Source organism: Haliotis rufescens, unplaced genomic scaffold (genome assembly GCF_023055435.1).
Source record: "Haliotis rufescens isolate VD_foot unplaced genomic scaffold, xgHalRufe1.0.p SCAF_3, whole genome shotgun sequence".
Lineage (NCBI taxonomy): Eukaryota > Metazoa > Mollusca > Gastropoda > Lepetellida > Haliotidae > Haliotis > Haliotis rufescens.
In genome coordinates, this window is record NW_025964001.1 from 36,479,549 (window position 1) to 36,496,632 (window position 17,084).

General features: G+C 41.0%; 2 protein-coding genes across 2 annotated transcripts in view; one reads left to right on the plus strand and one right to left on the minus strand.

The window, feature by feature from the left end:
* The window catches only part of LOC124119085 (protein phosphatase 1 regulatory subunit 21-like), a 28,601-nt gene extending 23,638 nt beyond the window's left edge, over nucleotides 1-4,963 (plus strand). The window contains exons 19-20 of the mRNA XM_046481494.2: nucleotides 1,528-1,671; nucleotides 2,217-4,963. Coding sequence (XP_046337450.2) covers nucleotides 1,528-1,671; nucleotides 2,217-2,240 — 168 coding nt within the window. The 3' untranslated portion in view covers nucleotides 2,241-4,963. The remainder of the gene's footprint in view (nucleotides 1-1,527; nucleotides 1,672-2,216) is intronic.
* Nucleotides 4,964-6,786: 1,823 nt separating this feature from the next.
* Nucleotides 6,787-16,715, minus strand: LOC124120468 (4-coumarate--CoA ligase-like 5). Its single transcript, XM_046483297.2, has 7 exons — nucleotides 16,624-16,715; nucleotides 15,798-15,960; nucleotides 15,041-15,138; nucleotides 13,318-13,450; nucleotides 9,944-10,026; nucleotides 8,604-8,769; nucleotides 6,787-7,489 (listed from the first exon to the last, which is right to left on the minus strand). The coding sequence occupies exons 1-7, from the start codon at nucleotides 16,684-16,686 to the stop codon at nucleotides 7,380-7,382; spliced, it is 816 nt and encodes a 271-aa protein (XP_046339253.2). The 5' UTR covers nucleotides 16,687-16,715; the 3' UTR covers nucleotides 6,787-7,379.
* Nucleotides 16,716-17,084: the final 369 nt, after the last annotated feature.

A 17,084-nucleotide genomic window follows, 5' to 3' on the forward strand; every position in this document is an offset into this window, starting at 1 on the left:
GACGTGGCGAGCGAACGCTTTAACCACTAGGCTACCCCACCGCCCCTCAAGAGATGGGTCCATAGCTTGGTGTACAGGGTTTTCAAGCTGTATGGTCTGGTGGAACTGTTTGGTTAAACCTTTGAGTGACTGAGTGAGAACTGTTTTATGTCACATCAGCAATTTTCCAGCCATATATTTATGTGGCATGTTAGAAGCTGTTGTATCAATGAAGACAGAGTTAACTGAAGAATTTCAACTTTTCGAAATAAATGCATTAAAAGAATAAAGAAATTGGAAGTCGAATCTGTCTTCTTTAATTTTCCTGTTCTATAAGTTACCTTTGGAAACATCACCTAATAAATATATCGCCAGTGATTCTGTAGCAGCTGATTTGCTATCCAAGCAATTTGTTTTCTGTTTATATTTCCATAAAGTGATAAAGAAATAGGCCATGTCCACAAACGGACTGCTGTTTCTTGATTGGTTGATAATAGAATGGGTGGGGCTTGTATTGCGATATTGCACCTGGGCAGTGTCAATGATTTTGTTTTGTCAACAGAGGGTTCTTTTGTGTTAATGATTAAATAAGCAGTCTTTGAAGGTGTATGTGTTAATATATATATTTTGTGTTTATTGAGATAGATACATGGAAAAAACTGTGTACACACCACTTTCTTAAATATTTTCAGATCAAAATGAAATATCCAGGCATCAAAATACTCAGTTATACCCAATTCTTCAATATGTAATTATGTCTCCCAAACATTAACCTAACAGTCATCACACTTGTTAATGTCTCTTCTATACTACTCAACCTTTGACAGGGATAATCAGATATGTCAGATATATTTAAATATACACCTGACATATTGTGAGAATCAGTTTTGTGTAGCATGGAAAGATAAAAAATATCCCTATCAAAAATGGAGTATATTTCACACAATGGTAAACATGGTAAAGGTTAAATTGTTTCCAGATTACAGAGGTACTCCCCCCAAAAAATAAACCACCTCCATAATCTACTGGTAGAGCATCCGCCCAGAAGCGGAGGTCCAGTGTTCAATCCCCGGCCGCGTCATACCAAAAGACGTTAAAAGATGATACTTGTTGTTACCCTGTCTGGTGCTCGGCATAAAGGGGCTAAAACAAGGACTGGTCGGCTCGGAGTCAGTATACTGTGGGGTATTCATGTTAAACTGTGGCATGGTATCTCAGTGAGCTAACACTATAAATCAGCGTTAGTCAAGACTAGTACAAGCAGCCACACACACACGTGCATGCACGTCGCTATATAAGTGCAATAAACTTGGACACAACGTTAAACCCAATTTCACCTTACCTCACCAGAAAAAAATCATTTGACACCCAGTTTCTGATTAATCATGGTCGACTTGCCGGATATTTCTGAAACCTGTACAGGTAATTATTACTTGACCCGTAAATATTCATATTAATTTTAGACTCTGATGTCCATTTCTTAGATCTAATGGTGAAATGTTGATGATGTTGCCCGCGTGGATGTTCATGTGATGTTGATGTTGTCAGGATGAGCTGCAGACAACGTCACGGAGCTACGAGGGTCAACTGAGCATGATGAGTGATCACCTGGCAGGGATGAATGAAAAGTTGACTCATCAGAAGGACGAAATAGATGAACTCAAAATTCAGCTTCAGAACACATCATCAAAGGTAGCGCTTATTAGGGTCTCCTAGCATTGTTTTGTTCTGTTTTGTTCAATTTTGTTACGCGAGTTTTATTGGACAATGCATAGATTTGTTAGTCCAGCCAAACTATAACTCCATAGCTACAGCCTAGTTCATCAAGGGTGGAAACTGGACTTTTATGTAGTCAGTTAACTCCCTTGCCTCGGGAAGCTGCTGTCATCGATCATGGACAGATCCTGCTGTCGAGGTTCATAACACATTGCTGACAGTTTTGAGAAAAGCTTTATTTTGGGTGTTAAAAGAAATTAAGTATACAATTTGATATTGAGCAAGATTGTGTTGTTTGATAGTAACATGAACTAGTGAAACTAATGAAGCCAGTTCGAATATTGATTCCTCCCATCATGGGCCGAGATTAGCTCGATGTTGAGTTTGTCATGAATGAAAAGAGATTTACCACCGAAAAACAGTATTAAGGACAACCTAACTTTTCATGCACTTGTGAATGTTTATTCTCTTAAAACCTTGATTGTTTCATTCATCCCAAAACATTCTTCCATCTTTTACAGAGTCACAAAAAGGGCAAGAAATAAGGCCATATAACTTGACAATGAAACAAAACATAATAAGTGTACATTTCATGAAGACCTTGGGTTGAGATGCAGACAACTCCACAGAGACAGCATCCATACACAGCAACAGAATGTGTGACCAACTCCAACAGAGGATGCTCAGCTCAACCTGCAGCTCCACATGAAAATGCCAATACTTCCCTTGTTATGGTAGAAGGGGATTTACTGTGATAAGAACAGTCTGACTGAAAATGGTCAAATTTGTCAGAAACATGTTAAGGATAATCAGAAATGTGTACAGTAAATTATATAATATGTGTTGTGGCTAACCACCCAGCATTGACATCTGTAGTTCTCTCAAGTCATAATGTGCCTGCTGCTTCTGACTAAGTAGTGCTAGAAATCATGCAGGTGTATGCTATTTCTCTCCTCTTCAGCCAGTGTTGCAAGCTTGTTATGCATTCATGGTATAAACACTGTTAACATCTCTGTTGTTAGTGGCCTACTAATGTGCAATAGTGTTTCCGCACTGACAATAGTATGCCTGTTGCTGTGCACAAGTCACAGATAAAGCCAAGATGCACCATTCTGGCTTAGTATGGACGTATATATTTTCCATGATATAAACTTCCAATGTACTTCATTACAATTATTGCTTACAGAGAAACCTTATGAAGGGTATCCTCCCATTTGTCACACATGCCATTTGTCACACACTATTAGTCCTGTACCATGACTGTGGAATTTATATGTTTAAGGTGTTATTTTTTCACTAAAAGCCTAGGCAAGTATTGATCAAACCAACCAAATCTAGTTTGCTTGATGAAAACAGCAGAAGAGGAAAGGTTCTTTCGAAAAAATATTTTTATTATTTTAAAGACATGTTTTCAATGACAAGTGTTACTCTAACACACCTTTACGCATCATAGGACATGGTTGTCTGCATGCTGATCCCCTTCCTTGTACCTGACAGTTAGAATGATTCAGGCAGAACAACTCAATACCAGAGTGTCTAGAGCATCTATACATGTGTACTATCTATTATGCACTATATTTTTCATTACCTTAAATATTAGTTATCTAAACTGTGACTTAACCTCACAGCTTCTTATCTCCAAATTATTGTGTGTGAGTTGGGTTTAACGCAGCTTTGAATAGTATTCCAGTTATATCAGGGCACATCCGCTTAATGTTGGGAGGTAAGAGCAAAGTGAAACCCAGGAGCACGGTAATGGTGCTGACAAACCTAGAAACATTATCACTGCAAACCAGGATTCAAGCCCACAATCATAGGTGTCTGACATAGCCAAGGGATGCAACTTTGCACAGCGATTCGCATCGCCTTAGACAACTGGACCACCCCTCACAATTAGAAGTAAGGTGGATTATACATGTACCTTTAAAACAGTAGGTATTGTCTCAATTAATCACAATATTCTCTGTGTGACAAATGACATATGTAACTAATGGTAGAACCTTATAAAAAGCATTTTCAAGCATCATGTTGATAGGTTTCTGGACTAAATGATGTAACATACAGTATTGCCTTGTTAACTCAAAGTCCTGATGATCATCAAAAATATGTATGGAACATCGACTGACACAAATGAAGTACTGGTATCAGGTGGAAGGTCTCCAAAACCCAAGTCAGGCCTTTTGGATTGTCCTTATTATTACTTCATTTTTTGTCAGTTCAGAAACCCAAAATGCAAATGTTATCACTTTGTGATGTGGCTATGTGTTTGCTATTCTACTTTTCTCTGCCTCTGTGTATGCAGCATTAAGATGCTTCACTACAAGATGAAAGGGCCAACAGTTTTTATCCTGCGACAAATTACTTTTTGAGATACAGTAAACTACGGAAGTCAAAGGGACTACTAATTTTAGTTCGTTATAATCGTAATTCGTTATAAGCATATATACAGCATAACTACAGCATATAGTCGGGACTAAAAAGTTAGTTCGTTATATCCGTTAGTTCGTTTTAAGCGTGTTCGTTATAACCGTAGTTTACTGTACTTAATAATGGTCTGATGTCATGACAGCTGTTCAAATCGCCTCCTCTGTATCCTTGGTAATATTGTTCTGTCATTCCTGTCAAAGACTATGACACATCCAGTTATCAATCGGTGAAATAGTTTCTTATAATGAGTCTGATAAAACGTATCATTGCATTGACTGTCGTGAGAATAAAAACAGGCAAGGATGTATCCAACAAAATGTATTGGTGATATGATGTAGAGTCATGTCTTGACTGTAGGACCCCATCGCGGCTCTTGGCTTCATCACGTGATATAGGGTCATGTCTTGACTGTAGGACCCCATCGCGGCTCTAGGCTACAGTAGGGTCTGCACAGTGTAGGGATCATTTCTCTTCCGTTAGCTATGCAAGGTTCATGTCATGACTTTTACGCAGCCTCACAGTATGTATTCACAGTGATTGAGGAACATAGAATAACAAACATGTGACGTATTGGTGGTGTTATGTCCAGGAAGAGGTTTCACAACGTCAATACTTGTACATACAGTATAAGCTTGTGTTCACAACGTTGATCAGTGGATGGGGGCACATGATGCATGCGATCCAGCAAGGTTTTGAAGTGGTTCATGGTATCCGTTTATTGAAATGTATATATGAAGAACAGACAGAGGGTATGTATTTACTCCATATCCTGAGGTCTGATCCGTGATGATGTATGTGAATAATGTGATTATGGATAAATGTGAAGCAGATCAGAAGCGAGGGGATGTGTTGAATCTGTTTCCAGTTTTCGTGTCCTGGGCCCGATTGCACAGAGCAACCTTAGCGCTGAGATTATCGTAATTCCTATACTTTAACATAGGCTTACGATAGCCATAGTCGTAGAGATAAGATGTGAGCCACGTTCCACAAGCGATTGTACAGCTACGACTGTCGTAAGTCCATGTTAAAGTATGCGATCGTCTTAGGGCTAATATTGCTTTGTGGAACAAGGCCCTGGGTGATACAGTAAGCGATCTGTTGACCATCGTTATTCATTGTAAGTATGCAAGTTACAATAATCCAGGCGCTTCGGTCGTTGTGCGGATCAGGCACTGGGTTTCATGGTTTACTCATTGTGTGACAATGCTGTATGTGATGTTTGGATCCAGTCGCCCCTCCATTTCATATCACACTGGGGATGTGAGGTTTGATGCATTGACATACTGAGCATGTTGGTGGTACTCCTGCTATATTAGGTCATGGATGGTTTGGTTGGTGTGTTGTTTTACACCGCACACACCTATATGACAGCGGTCTGTAAATAACCGAGTCTGGACCAGACAATCCAGTGATTGAAATCATGAGCATCGATCCACACAATTGGGATCGATGACCTGCATCAACCACGTCAGCGAGCCTGACCACCCGATCCAGCTAGTCGCCTCTTACGACAAGCATAGTCGCCTTTTACGGCAAGCATGGGTTGCTGAAGACCTATTCTACCCCGGATCTTCACGGATCTATATTAGGTCATATAAACGGTCGAATCTGAGCCCAGAAAATACGTTGACAGCAGCACCAAATAGCCACAAGGTCGGCACTATGACACACAATCAGCTAGGTCACTCTTTGCTACCAGCACTTTCTCATTTGTGGACTCCTACCACAAGCATATACCTCTCCGTGGTATTGTGGATGGAGCGTATCTCAGTGGGCTAGCATTATTAAACCGGCATTTTCCCGAACTTAATACAAGCAGCCACACAACACGTCGCCATATAAGTGCAATAATCTTGAATGCCATTTTCATATCACTTCACGATCACATAGGGGGCTCTTTGGACCTATTTTGCATCGGAAACTGACAAAGATACCAAGGACTGGACCGCCTCCGTGGCCTAGTGGGAGAGCGGAAGGTCCGGGGTTCGATCCACGGCCGCGTCATACGTTAAGACGTTAAAAGATGGTACTTGTTGTTACCCTGTCTGGCGCTCGACATTAAAGGGCTATGACAAGGCCTGGTCGGCTGGGAGTCAGTATACTGTGTCTGAGTGGGGTATTCACGTTAAACTGTGGCATGGTATCTCAGTGAGCTAGCACTATAAGTCGGCATGAGTCCGGACGAGTACAAGCACACACACACACACACACACACACACATACACACACACACGTGCATGCACGTCGCTATATAAGTGCAATAATCTTGGACGCGACGTTTCGCCCCCTTTCACCTCACCTCACCAAGGACTGCTCTTCATTTTGCTTAAACAAATGTATCAACTGTTCCACAAAAACGGCTCAAAATCTCAAAACACTCATAAAAAACTAGCCGAATAATACACCAAGCACACCCGTCAACGTCTAGTTAACTATAACTAAATAGTTCAATAAGAATTTAAAGACTATTTCATTAACAATATAAGAAATATACTAACAGCAAAAGATTTAGCATTTTGGAAACCTTAATAATGGGAACTGTAAGCATTAGCCATCGGCATCACAGGAGCATGAACATGTCACAAATTCTGCACTTCAATATGCAAAATGAACAATCAAACTGATATGATATAAACCAAACCGAGTAATTTACACCACACAAAATCAATTGGAAATATGCGACCAAGTGTGGCCCTTTTAATGTTCAATAAAAGACTATACTTCACAGTGGTCGGTAATGCTTCAAGCAAGCTCGACCAGTTAATATTTCTGTTTAACACGTGGCATTTTGGCATGTTTGCCAAGCATACTTTAGTTTTGGAAAGTAAGACACCACTGACAAGTGGTGTCTTGTCAGTGTTGAGATTGTTACTCAATTGTGTCTTTCACATTGTAAAACAAACGCTGAGGAAGGAAAATGGATCGTCATACAATCTCAGTAAATTTTACCGTGATGCCATACCTCTGCGTGAGAGGTATCGCATCGGAGCAAAAGAGCTGATTTAAGTGAGATTGCAGTTGGGTCGCCAGATGCCATCAGGTGTGTGTCTGTTCATCGTTGAAAGCTCATCTGTTGATGTCTAAACAATAGCCCTACCCATAGACCAGGGAGTCTATGAGTATACTTGCAAATGTGGCTTCCGACATTACCGGATTCACAATCTGAATTACCGATTCCAGTGCTTCTGACTCGGTTCTGTTCGTACGGATACTTGTCCAACAAGCGCGGTCATTTCGAAGTGTGCAGAATGGTTGTCTTACGCTTTCTTCTTCAGGACCCAGCGGATGATCTGCCCTGTTGGTGATCGTGGAATCTGATCTAGAAACTCAACCCCTCCTCGGAGATGCTTGTGTGTGTCCAAGTTGGCTGAAACATGAACGCTGCATATTATAATTTCATGTACAGTCGAGCCTGGTTGTGTCGAATTTCCTTGATGTCTCGTACTCATTTGGGAGTTCCAAGTACTATTATTCAAGTTATAAAATTCCCCTGATGTCTCGAACCCCGATAACATTTTTCCAGCTCCCCCCCGCGTTCGACAGGAATCAAAAAGAAAACGAGGCAAATCATTTATATAAAATTCAGTCAAATGCGTTGAACACAGTTAATTGCAACAGCCATACGTTTTTCAACACAGGGCACTGAGAGTGTGTGAGCGTGCGTTTAATTTGTCCTCCATCGATTGCACCAGTGTAGCATTGCTAGATTTATCCGTTCACCACATGTAAGTCTCATCGTGAGGGCAATTCCTTAATATCTCTAAGAACATTGATCGCCAATTTCTAATGGTAGAAATGGCGTTCACAACTTGGCAACAACGTTGCCTGTGCTCAAGGCAAATTTCTGTCACCAATGTAAAAGTTTGGTGTGGAAATCCTTCTGTGGAGATACCCAGTCCTAAGTCAGTCCATGCTTAGTCCTGCACCATGACGGTGGGATATATGTAGATATTCTACATTGTAAAAAGAACACGTCTAACAAGCTCTATTCAGAACGAAATCACGAGAAACAGTTCAGAGGAGAGAAATAGATTGTTTAATTAAAGTTTTCATAGGCTATATGTTAGTCTCCCAGTCTAATTCACAATATTCTCACGTCGCTATATAAGTGCAATAATCTTGGACGCGACGTTAAACCCAATTTCACCTCACCTCACCTCACAATATTCTCACCCGGTACCTGAAAAGAATCCTGAGTAATACCTGGTAGAACCAGTCAAACTACCTCACAAAGGGGCGGGTGTCCCAGTCGTCTCATTCGCTCTAATTCGCTGTGCAGTTGCGCCCCTTGTGCATGCCAGAAACCTATGACCGTGGGTTCGAATCCCGGTTTGACCGGATTATGTTTCTAGGTTTGTCGGCACCATATCCTTTAGCATGGACGTTACCAAAGTGGAAAACGTCTAAGACCTTCTTTGCTTAGGGTTTCCCTCCCACATTAAGCTGACCCGCTGTTAAACCCAAATCACTCAATCTCTTACCTTCTACAAACTCCTGTATGTCGTTCTGGCTCACAGAGCTCCCGTTGCTCTTGACAACGAATGCTTTAAGCACCTCTCCTGACTGAGTATCGGGGACGCCAATGACAGCACTGTCCTCCACGTCAGGGTGATTCTGGAGAAAGTTCTCCACCTCAGCAGGAAAAACCTGCACAGTAAGCAAGTCTAGGAATATCCACGCTCAGGGAACTGTATCTTAAATAGTTCCGCGGGAGAACTTGTTTTGGAACTGTACCGGAAATAAATAGCCAAAGAACGGGATATGGTCTCTGGATTAGCATCCTCATCTAGTGAGGGATATCGGCGTTACGATACAGACCCTCCAAGACTGTTCTGCGACTGTGGACTAAGCTACATTTATAGTACTACTGATAGATGACCCTAGTACCCCGCCGAACGTTCCAGCATCTATTTGACTCGTTTGGCGTTGCATCTGTGCACAACGAATTGGAAGTTGTGAAATTGTGACCATGAATAGCACATAACAAACTAAAACTGTGAAGGGACTATCTGATTACGCGGAGGATGAAATATGTATGGTATTGCCTATAATAAGTCGGATAAACACAGAAAAATAAAAGACCTGTTTACTGAAGTCCCTGTTGCTCTGTGGAAGATGGTACAAATTGTTCAGATTTGCATATTAAGGCATGCTGTGTTGATATGATACATCACTCGGGTACGGTGATCGGGTCACAAGGTCGCCAGATTTTGTATGTTACAAACGTTCGTTGATTTCATTATCTGATTTTAACAGCAGATCAACGTGTTCGGTTTCAAAACCATTGGCACGCATGTCTCTTCAGACTCGACATTGAGAGTACAGAAGACGTTGGATTTGGTATATTACAACCACATTGCACGATCTATGATACTTAGACCCATCGATTCTTTACCGGTTATTTAAGGTATATTCCTTCCATTAAGAGCCCGGGACCTTATAAATTTCATTCTACTTTTAGATTCGACCCAAATTAGCGGCCTCTTTTTATTTGAGGCATTGTATAAAATATGGTTTTCGCATGTAACGGGGGGGCCGCCTCAATTTTAATTTTATAAACCTTATCCATAGACCCAGCTCTTTGTTGACGAGGGGCGGTAGGGTAGCCTAGTGGTTAAAGCGTTCTCTCGCCACGCCGAAGACGCGGGTTCGATTCCCGACAGGTACAATGTGTGAAGCCTATTTCTGGTGTTCCCCGCCGTGATATCGCTTAGATATTGCTAAAAGCAGCGTTAAACCATACTTCTTTCACTCTTAGTTGATGAAACTTAATCGGGTTCAAAACCGTGAGTCATGGTGCACTATTCGGCTGTATACTTACGGAAACGTCTCGGCAACTGATGACGTCTTCCAGTCTGCCTTCCACAACAATCCGGCCATCTCCAGAGACCCGCGCTAGGTCGCCTGGGTTTGCAGAGAGAAAGCGATTGAGCGAGTGAGTCCATATTACCTAATGTAGTATCGACAGTACAGTGTTCCAGACAATTTTTTAACCATATGAGAACAGTATTGGCAATTATCGTAACTGACGAGTACCAGAGTACTGTTTCAAACCAATAAGTACCGTACTACTCGTTTGTAGAATCAACGAGTACTGGTATGATAATGCGCTGTCATCATTCAAAGACCTCGTGTTGTATATTCTGATGTTGGTGCCAAACTAACGTAAACAACCGAGACAAGAGAATTCGGGTGCATTATTAGCCAATTGTAATGCAGGATTGGGATGAAATCCATTTGCTGCTGACACGTAATGATGTACACCTGGGTCCACTTGCACAAAGCGATCTTAGCGCTACAATTATTGTAAATCCTTAAGATCGTGATCTTAGGCTTACGCTACAATTGTCATCCACTTGCACAAAGCGATTGTAGGTTAAGATCATTGTAAGCTACAATCGAAACTTACAATTGGTCCGGACCAATCTTAAGTAGCGGAATTGAACCATATAAATAACAATCTCATTAAAATCAGATCTTTTACTCCGAGGCAAGGGAGTAAACTGACTGTAAAATTCCAAACTTATAGTCAGTTAACTCCCTTGCCACGGGAAGATATCACAACGTGAATATCTGAGGACAATAAAGTGGACTTTCTAATCATCCAATCAAAGTCGAGGCTTCTAAATTATAGGTTCGAGTGAGCTAAGCATTCCAACCATCGTATCTGATTTCTGTATCTCGAAAACGACTAAACCCAAAGTAGAAAATACAGCGGCGCCACTATATTGTTGATCAATTATCCTTTCGTTTCTTAGCAGCATGAGAGTAGCATAGAAGGAATATTTATGTTCTGGTAGGTTCACATTTGTACAAATAGAAATTTCCTAATCGAGGTTTAAGAAAGCTGAACGCTCATTTGCTCAAGAACCCGCGGAGACTTGTTTCAGATTGGCGGGTCAAAATTCGCTGTGGGTTACCTGACGCGGCCTTCAACGAGGAGTCCTCGGTAATTAACTCAGAGATGGGTCCTATCGGAGTTAAAGATCTGATTTTTATGAGATTGATCTAAATAGTACCATATGAAGTGAAAATTATGTATACTCCTGTGCATGCACGTTCCACCGAAAATAACATATACTTTGCGACATTTTGTTCTATTCTGAATCAAAACACCACGCCACACAACCCCGTCCTTGTAACATCTGGGGTTAATATGGGCGGCCATTCGGTCAAAAAATACAAAGTTGAAAAAAGGACAAAAGTACGCAATTAAGGTCAAATATTACGAATAAAGAACTAAATGTTACTACTAAAGGTCAAAATACAAAACAAACTGACGAGGGTTAAACATACAAAGTTTAAATAAATGTCAAAAGTACGCAATATTAATAGTCAAATGTTACGAAAAGACGTCATAAGAAAAGAAAGAACAATGTGTACGAGTTATATATCTGACAAATACTTACATGTGTTGCTGTCAATATTCACAACATTGAGCCTACGGGCAACGTTGCATGAGACCTTCACATTTCGCGTAACGTATCGCCTCACAGTTTAACATAATGAAATGCATGCATATGATGTGGCCTGCTCGGCGATGCTACAACATAAATATAGGAACGTATACAAAATCTACTTAATTTTCATAATCATACATCAAGGGCAACACTTTCAGTACCGATTGCAAAACGTCAACAAAGCGACCTGGGAGGAACGATCAGCTGATTTCACCGCATCGCTTCGAACGCCTATCTAGTGGTTAACTATACAATATAATCAGTCGTGGTCATCCCTGATGTATAATTATATCAAGGAACATATATTTCCGGACATGGCAATAGATTAATAATTGTTTAGGCGAAAAGATATACTGTCCACACACAAGCGTGACCGTTGCCGACAGAGGTGAAGGTTATACTAGTTAACTGTCTATAGACGTCACAGTAACATGTAGTGCTCGTATCGCGCATACCACATGCGCCGTCAGTTTAAGGTTGGACCGTCCGGGTCAGCGCACCTAGCGGGTTAGTGAAGGGAAGATAAATTGAAAAAGATCGCCCATAAAGAACGTCATTGAGCACGAAAGGACGTTGAAAATAAAGAACGCCAGATGTCGCTGCAATTTGTAAAACATTCCGAGTTTAATCGTCTTGTTCCGCCGTGTATATGATAACTGCGTGCCGAGGTGCACAGTGTATTACGTCATCCCTCGTGCACTCACCGTCTGACGTCACACATATATATACATGTATTTATAATGTATAATGAACTGTTAAATAAAACAAATAAAACAAATTCTCGCACAACGATCACTTTTCCGATGAAAATGTGCGTCTTAAACAAAACTCGGCATCATAGCACCCTAGTGTTGCACCAAGCATCATGAACAGTTATTAGATCACTGTAAATGAATCCTAGATAAGCGTAAAGTGAGTGGGTTTTTTAAGGTGTATACAAAATACATGTACAAATGTTAGGCAGATGTTGGATTATACAGTATACTGTATTTGTGAAAAGGACCTTTAGCGGTGACAAAGCTTAACGCAACATGTTTATACACAATGTGTTCATTATACATTATATAAATACATGTATATGTGTGACGTCGGACGGCGAGTGCACGAGGAATGACGTAATATAATACATTGTGCACCACGGCATGCAGTTATCATATACACGGCGGAACAAGACGATTAAATTCGGAATGATTTACAAATTGCAGCGCCATCTGGCGTTCTTTATTGTCAACGTCCTTTCGTGCTCACTCACGTTCTTTCGAACACATTGTTCTTTCTTTTCTTATGACGTCTTTTCGTAACATTTGACTATTAATATTGCGTACTTTTGACATTTATTTCAACTTTGTATGTTGAACCCTCGTCTGTTTGTTTTGTATTTTGACCTTTAATCGTAACAATTTGATCTTATTCGTATTATTTGACCTTAATTGCGTACTTTTGTCCTTTTTTCAACTTTGTATTTTTTGACAGAATGGCCGCCCATAAGTTAAGACATTCGTAGAGCTAAGATCGATTTGTGGAACCATCCCCTGAGTCTTAAAAGTCAGAATCTGAAATCCCTTTACGTACGAATGTACCAGAATCAAGCGCTACTTATGGAGCTGATTTACAGGTTTTGAAAAGCCACCCGTTGAATTATCTGAATTATCAGAGTTCCCATGGAAATACAAACAATTCCCCTCGGGTCCTAAAGTTATCGTAAATAAATGACACACAACACGTCATACATTACCTGTGTGAAACCATCCATCTTGGTCAATAACGTCAAGTGTGGCGTTTCTGTTTCCATGGTAACCTTTCATCACTTGGGGCCCCTTAATGCACAGTTCTCCGCGATCCCCATCGCCAGAGAGAGGGTCGATAATCTAAGCCAAGGGTATATTGATTACGCAATACCACTATAAAGGACATCAAAATACGTCTCACTTGTACTTGTACCCCATCTTCCCGAGGCAAGGGAATGACAATTAAAGTCCAGTTTCCACACTAGCCGAACTAGGCTGGAATTTCTGGGCTCGATCATAGCGCTACCAGTGGCTGTTGCGAGTTATGTCCGTTATATGTCCCTCCTATTGACCACTCAGATTCCACCTCTCATTTCACTTGCAATTTCTTCAAACAAAATGTCGGCGCTCTGTCAAGACGATCTGATCGATAATCAAGATCTATATTGTAATAAAACGGGCCTTACCTCGCGAAGTGCACCAACTCACTTGAGCACCTTCATTAAAAACATGAAAAGATTTGCAAAATATCTCTCGACGCCCAGTTGGCAGTACTCATGCTTTGCAAATCCTTCGGTCGACCGAAATCTGCACGTTGCAATCCATGTTGTTTGCGAACCGAATGTCTTGTTCGTTACGCGATTTTGATTGGACTGTGCTTAGACTCATTATTCCAGCCAAAATGTAACTCCGGAATTCCAACCTCGTTCGGCAAGGGTGGAAACTGGACTTTCTATATTGCCTCGGGAAGATGCATGTCTACAGATGGCGAGCGAATGAATAATCATAGCGAAAACCAAGTTTGCCAACACCCAAATATACACATTTCTAATGTAGAAGAAATGATACCTAAAACTTCCCCTACGAGGTTAAGAAAGCAAAACACACACACACACACACACACACACACACACACACACACGCACCTCTATATATAATACAGTTAATCATATAGTCATTGATCATGTCAAGCTACTTGTGCAGGCACGAGAGGTCAGTTCTCAACATTTAGTCCCAGAAATGAAATTATCTTATTCAAAATAATTATCTACAAAATTATAAAATACCAATCCAAATGGAGCCAGAAAAATGTTAATTTCAGGGCTAAGGCAATCTAGACTTGCCAAATCATTCTAGACTTGAACTGGTTTCATTTCTTAATTAATTCTCTGGGGTCTGGAGGACTACCAGAACTGCATCACAAACTGGGTTTTTTCAATGGTTAAATTCCCCTGTAGATTTCATTAGTTTAAATGTAATCCCTTGCAGTCTGGTTTACAATTATTGTAAACCCTCCTATGGGAAGTTACTAATACTTCTATACTTATAAATTTGTACTTGGTGTTTCAAACGCCCAATGTTCCAAAATCGAAGATAAGAAATGAAAAATTTCATTATGGATGACGGGAGTCGAACCTGCAACCTCATCATGTCTAGTCTTGTAACCCACTGTTTTCCCACTGAGCCACCGGGGCAGGTAACAAAACTTCCATGTCATTCTGTACGTGTTTTTTCTCTTGCACGCTTTGATCAAATTCCTTTTATAACACACTGCATTGTTTCACTATAAGGTATCCTATTATCGATGTGATGAGTCGCTTTATAATTTGGAGAAACCACTTCTCCTCGGGATTACTTGAGAGTGTAAACCCCCGACAGGAGGGAACATACCGGGGGCACCTCAAGTAACCCCGAGAGAAGTGGTTTCTCCTTTACATGAAGTATACCCACCTTGCCCTCCGTGTTGGGCAGCAACACCCCAACTGTTGTGGGGTCTCCAGGTTCTACTTCAACATGTGTCAGGCCGGTCGTCTCCGTCATGCCGTACCCTGTAGTGTATAAGCCAGGTTAGTTAAGGGCTCAATCAAATCCCCAAAGCATGACGACCCGTGAAGCTCCGGGGTAGAATAGGTCTTGCTTCTTGTCGTAAGAGGCAACTAACGGGAACGATGTTCAGGCTCGCTGACTTGGTTGATGCATGTCATTGTATCCCAAATGCGTGGATCGATGCTCATGATGTCAATCACTGGATTGTCTGGTCCAGACTCGATTATTTAGAGACTGCTGTCATATAGCTGGAATATTGCTGAATGCGGCGTTAAACAACAAACAACCAACAATCAACCAAAGAATGTCTCTCATTGAAGTCCATGTTAAGTTAGCGCCGCCACCCAAGATAATATAGACCTACATTGCTTTTATTACTTTTAATTAATGGTTTTGGTTTATGTTGTTGTTTTTTTGCAATATTCCGAATTCATCAATGCCCATACGCTCTACACACGTCCTTAAATACATTAAACCTCCAAACTGGGTTTACAATATTCGCAAGATTGATGCAATGGTATGGCCACAGATTGTACAATGTGGGGACCTCGACTTCAACATGACGACGGTGGCACGTATTAGCGGTATGGTGTGCCTATGGTATGGTTAGTACCATGTTTTGAATAGAGTATATAGATAGTACCATATACTGTATTCTTACCTTGGTACACCTGTATTCCAAATCTCTCCGTGAACGCTGCGGCTATCGTCCTCTTGAGCTGGGCTGCACCACAGTACACGGACTCCAAAGTCGAGAGGTCGTAGCCAGAGTCGGCTGTCGTCAGTTGCTTGAGTGTAGATGGTACTGTGTACAGTCTGGTGATCTGTTTAATGAGGAGCGAACCGGGATTCGAACCGACAGTTATAGGTTTCTGGTTAGCCCAGGGATACAACTCTGCACAGCGAATTGCGGCGCCTTAGATGACTGGACCAGATTCAGTTAAGAAAAGGTAAATATAACCTTAACATACTGATCAGGATCAGGTCAGAAATAGAACATGTCTATCACGATGGCCTGTATATAATATATAAGCGATAAAATCATTCCAAAGTCATAAAAAAGAGATCAATGTACGATTCCGACTATATCATAAGCATGTGTTTATGAATCCCTATCAAATACTATAGAGTTATGATGCCACGTGTCCGCGAAAAGGTGAGCGTATCCTGTCCCGGCGGTGGCGCCCGTTACAAACACATGCAAAGGCAAGTCAATTGTTCGCCTGAAAAAACACGGGAAAATATGGTGCATCTTTTGAACTAGAATCGTATGATGCTCTATTAAATCGTTGTAGAAAGAACAAGGTCGATTGTACCTCAAAAGTTGTGAAATGAGACATCAATTCAGGCTGAACCTACTAGAATATTGCTCAACCTAAAGGGGAAGCTGGCTACTGGAAAAAAAACACATTCTTAATATGATATAGTCGGAATCGTACAATGGAGATTTCTTATAAGTATCGAACAGGTTTGACGCTTTTATTTACCCCATATGTGTCAATAGCCTGTAGACAGTGATGAGGGTTGGGTTGCTGTAGACTGACAATCATCCCCCCATCCTGTAGAACGCCGAGATGAACCATCATAGACGTGGTGGGAGGGCGTGGCAGACAACACCCTCTCCAGGCCCGACCGGACCGGCACGGGGACTCTGCAATCACGAGTTCTTAAAGTGGTGGATGTTCACACAAAATTCAACTACAGTAAACTACGGTCATAACGAACTCAAAGGGACCACTAATTTTATTTCGTTATAACCGTAGTTCGTTATAAGAATATGTACAACATATATATACAGCAATTGGACGAGACCAAGAAAGAGTTATAAACGTAGTTTACTGAAATTCATTTGAACTTTTTGAAGATTATCCCTTAATTTATATGAACTAGAAAATACAATACTCCAGCTGATTACAAATACATTTTTATAGATCATTTGACAATAAAC

Excerpts from the sequence above, each read along its gene's own strand:
- LOC124120468 (XM_046483297.2), bottom strand. The coding sequence starts at position 16,686 with ATGATTGTCAGTCTACAGCAACCCAACCCTCATCACTGTCTACAGGCT. Across the intron at positions 15,961-16,623 it reads AGGCTATTGACACATATGGG|ATCACCAGACTGTACACAGT; the intron begins GTAAATAAAAGC and ends CTCATTAAACAG. Across the intron at positions 13,451-15,040 it reads TGCCCAACACGGAGGGCAAG|ATTATCGACCCTCTCTCTGG; the intron begins GTGGGTATACTT and ends CCCTTGGCTTAG.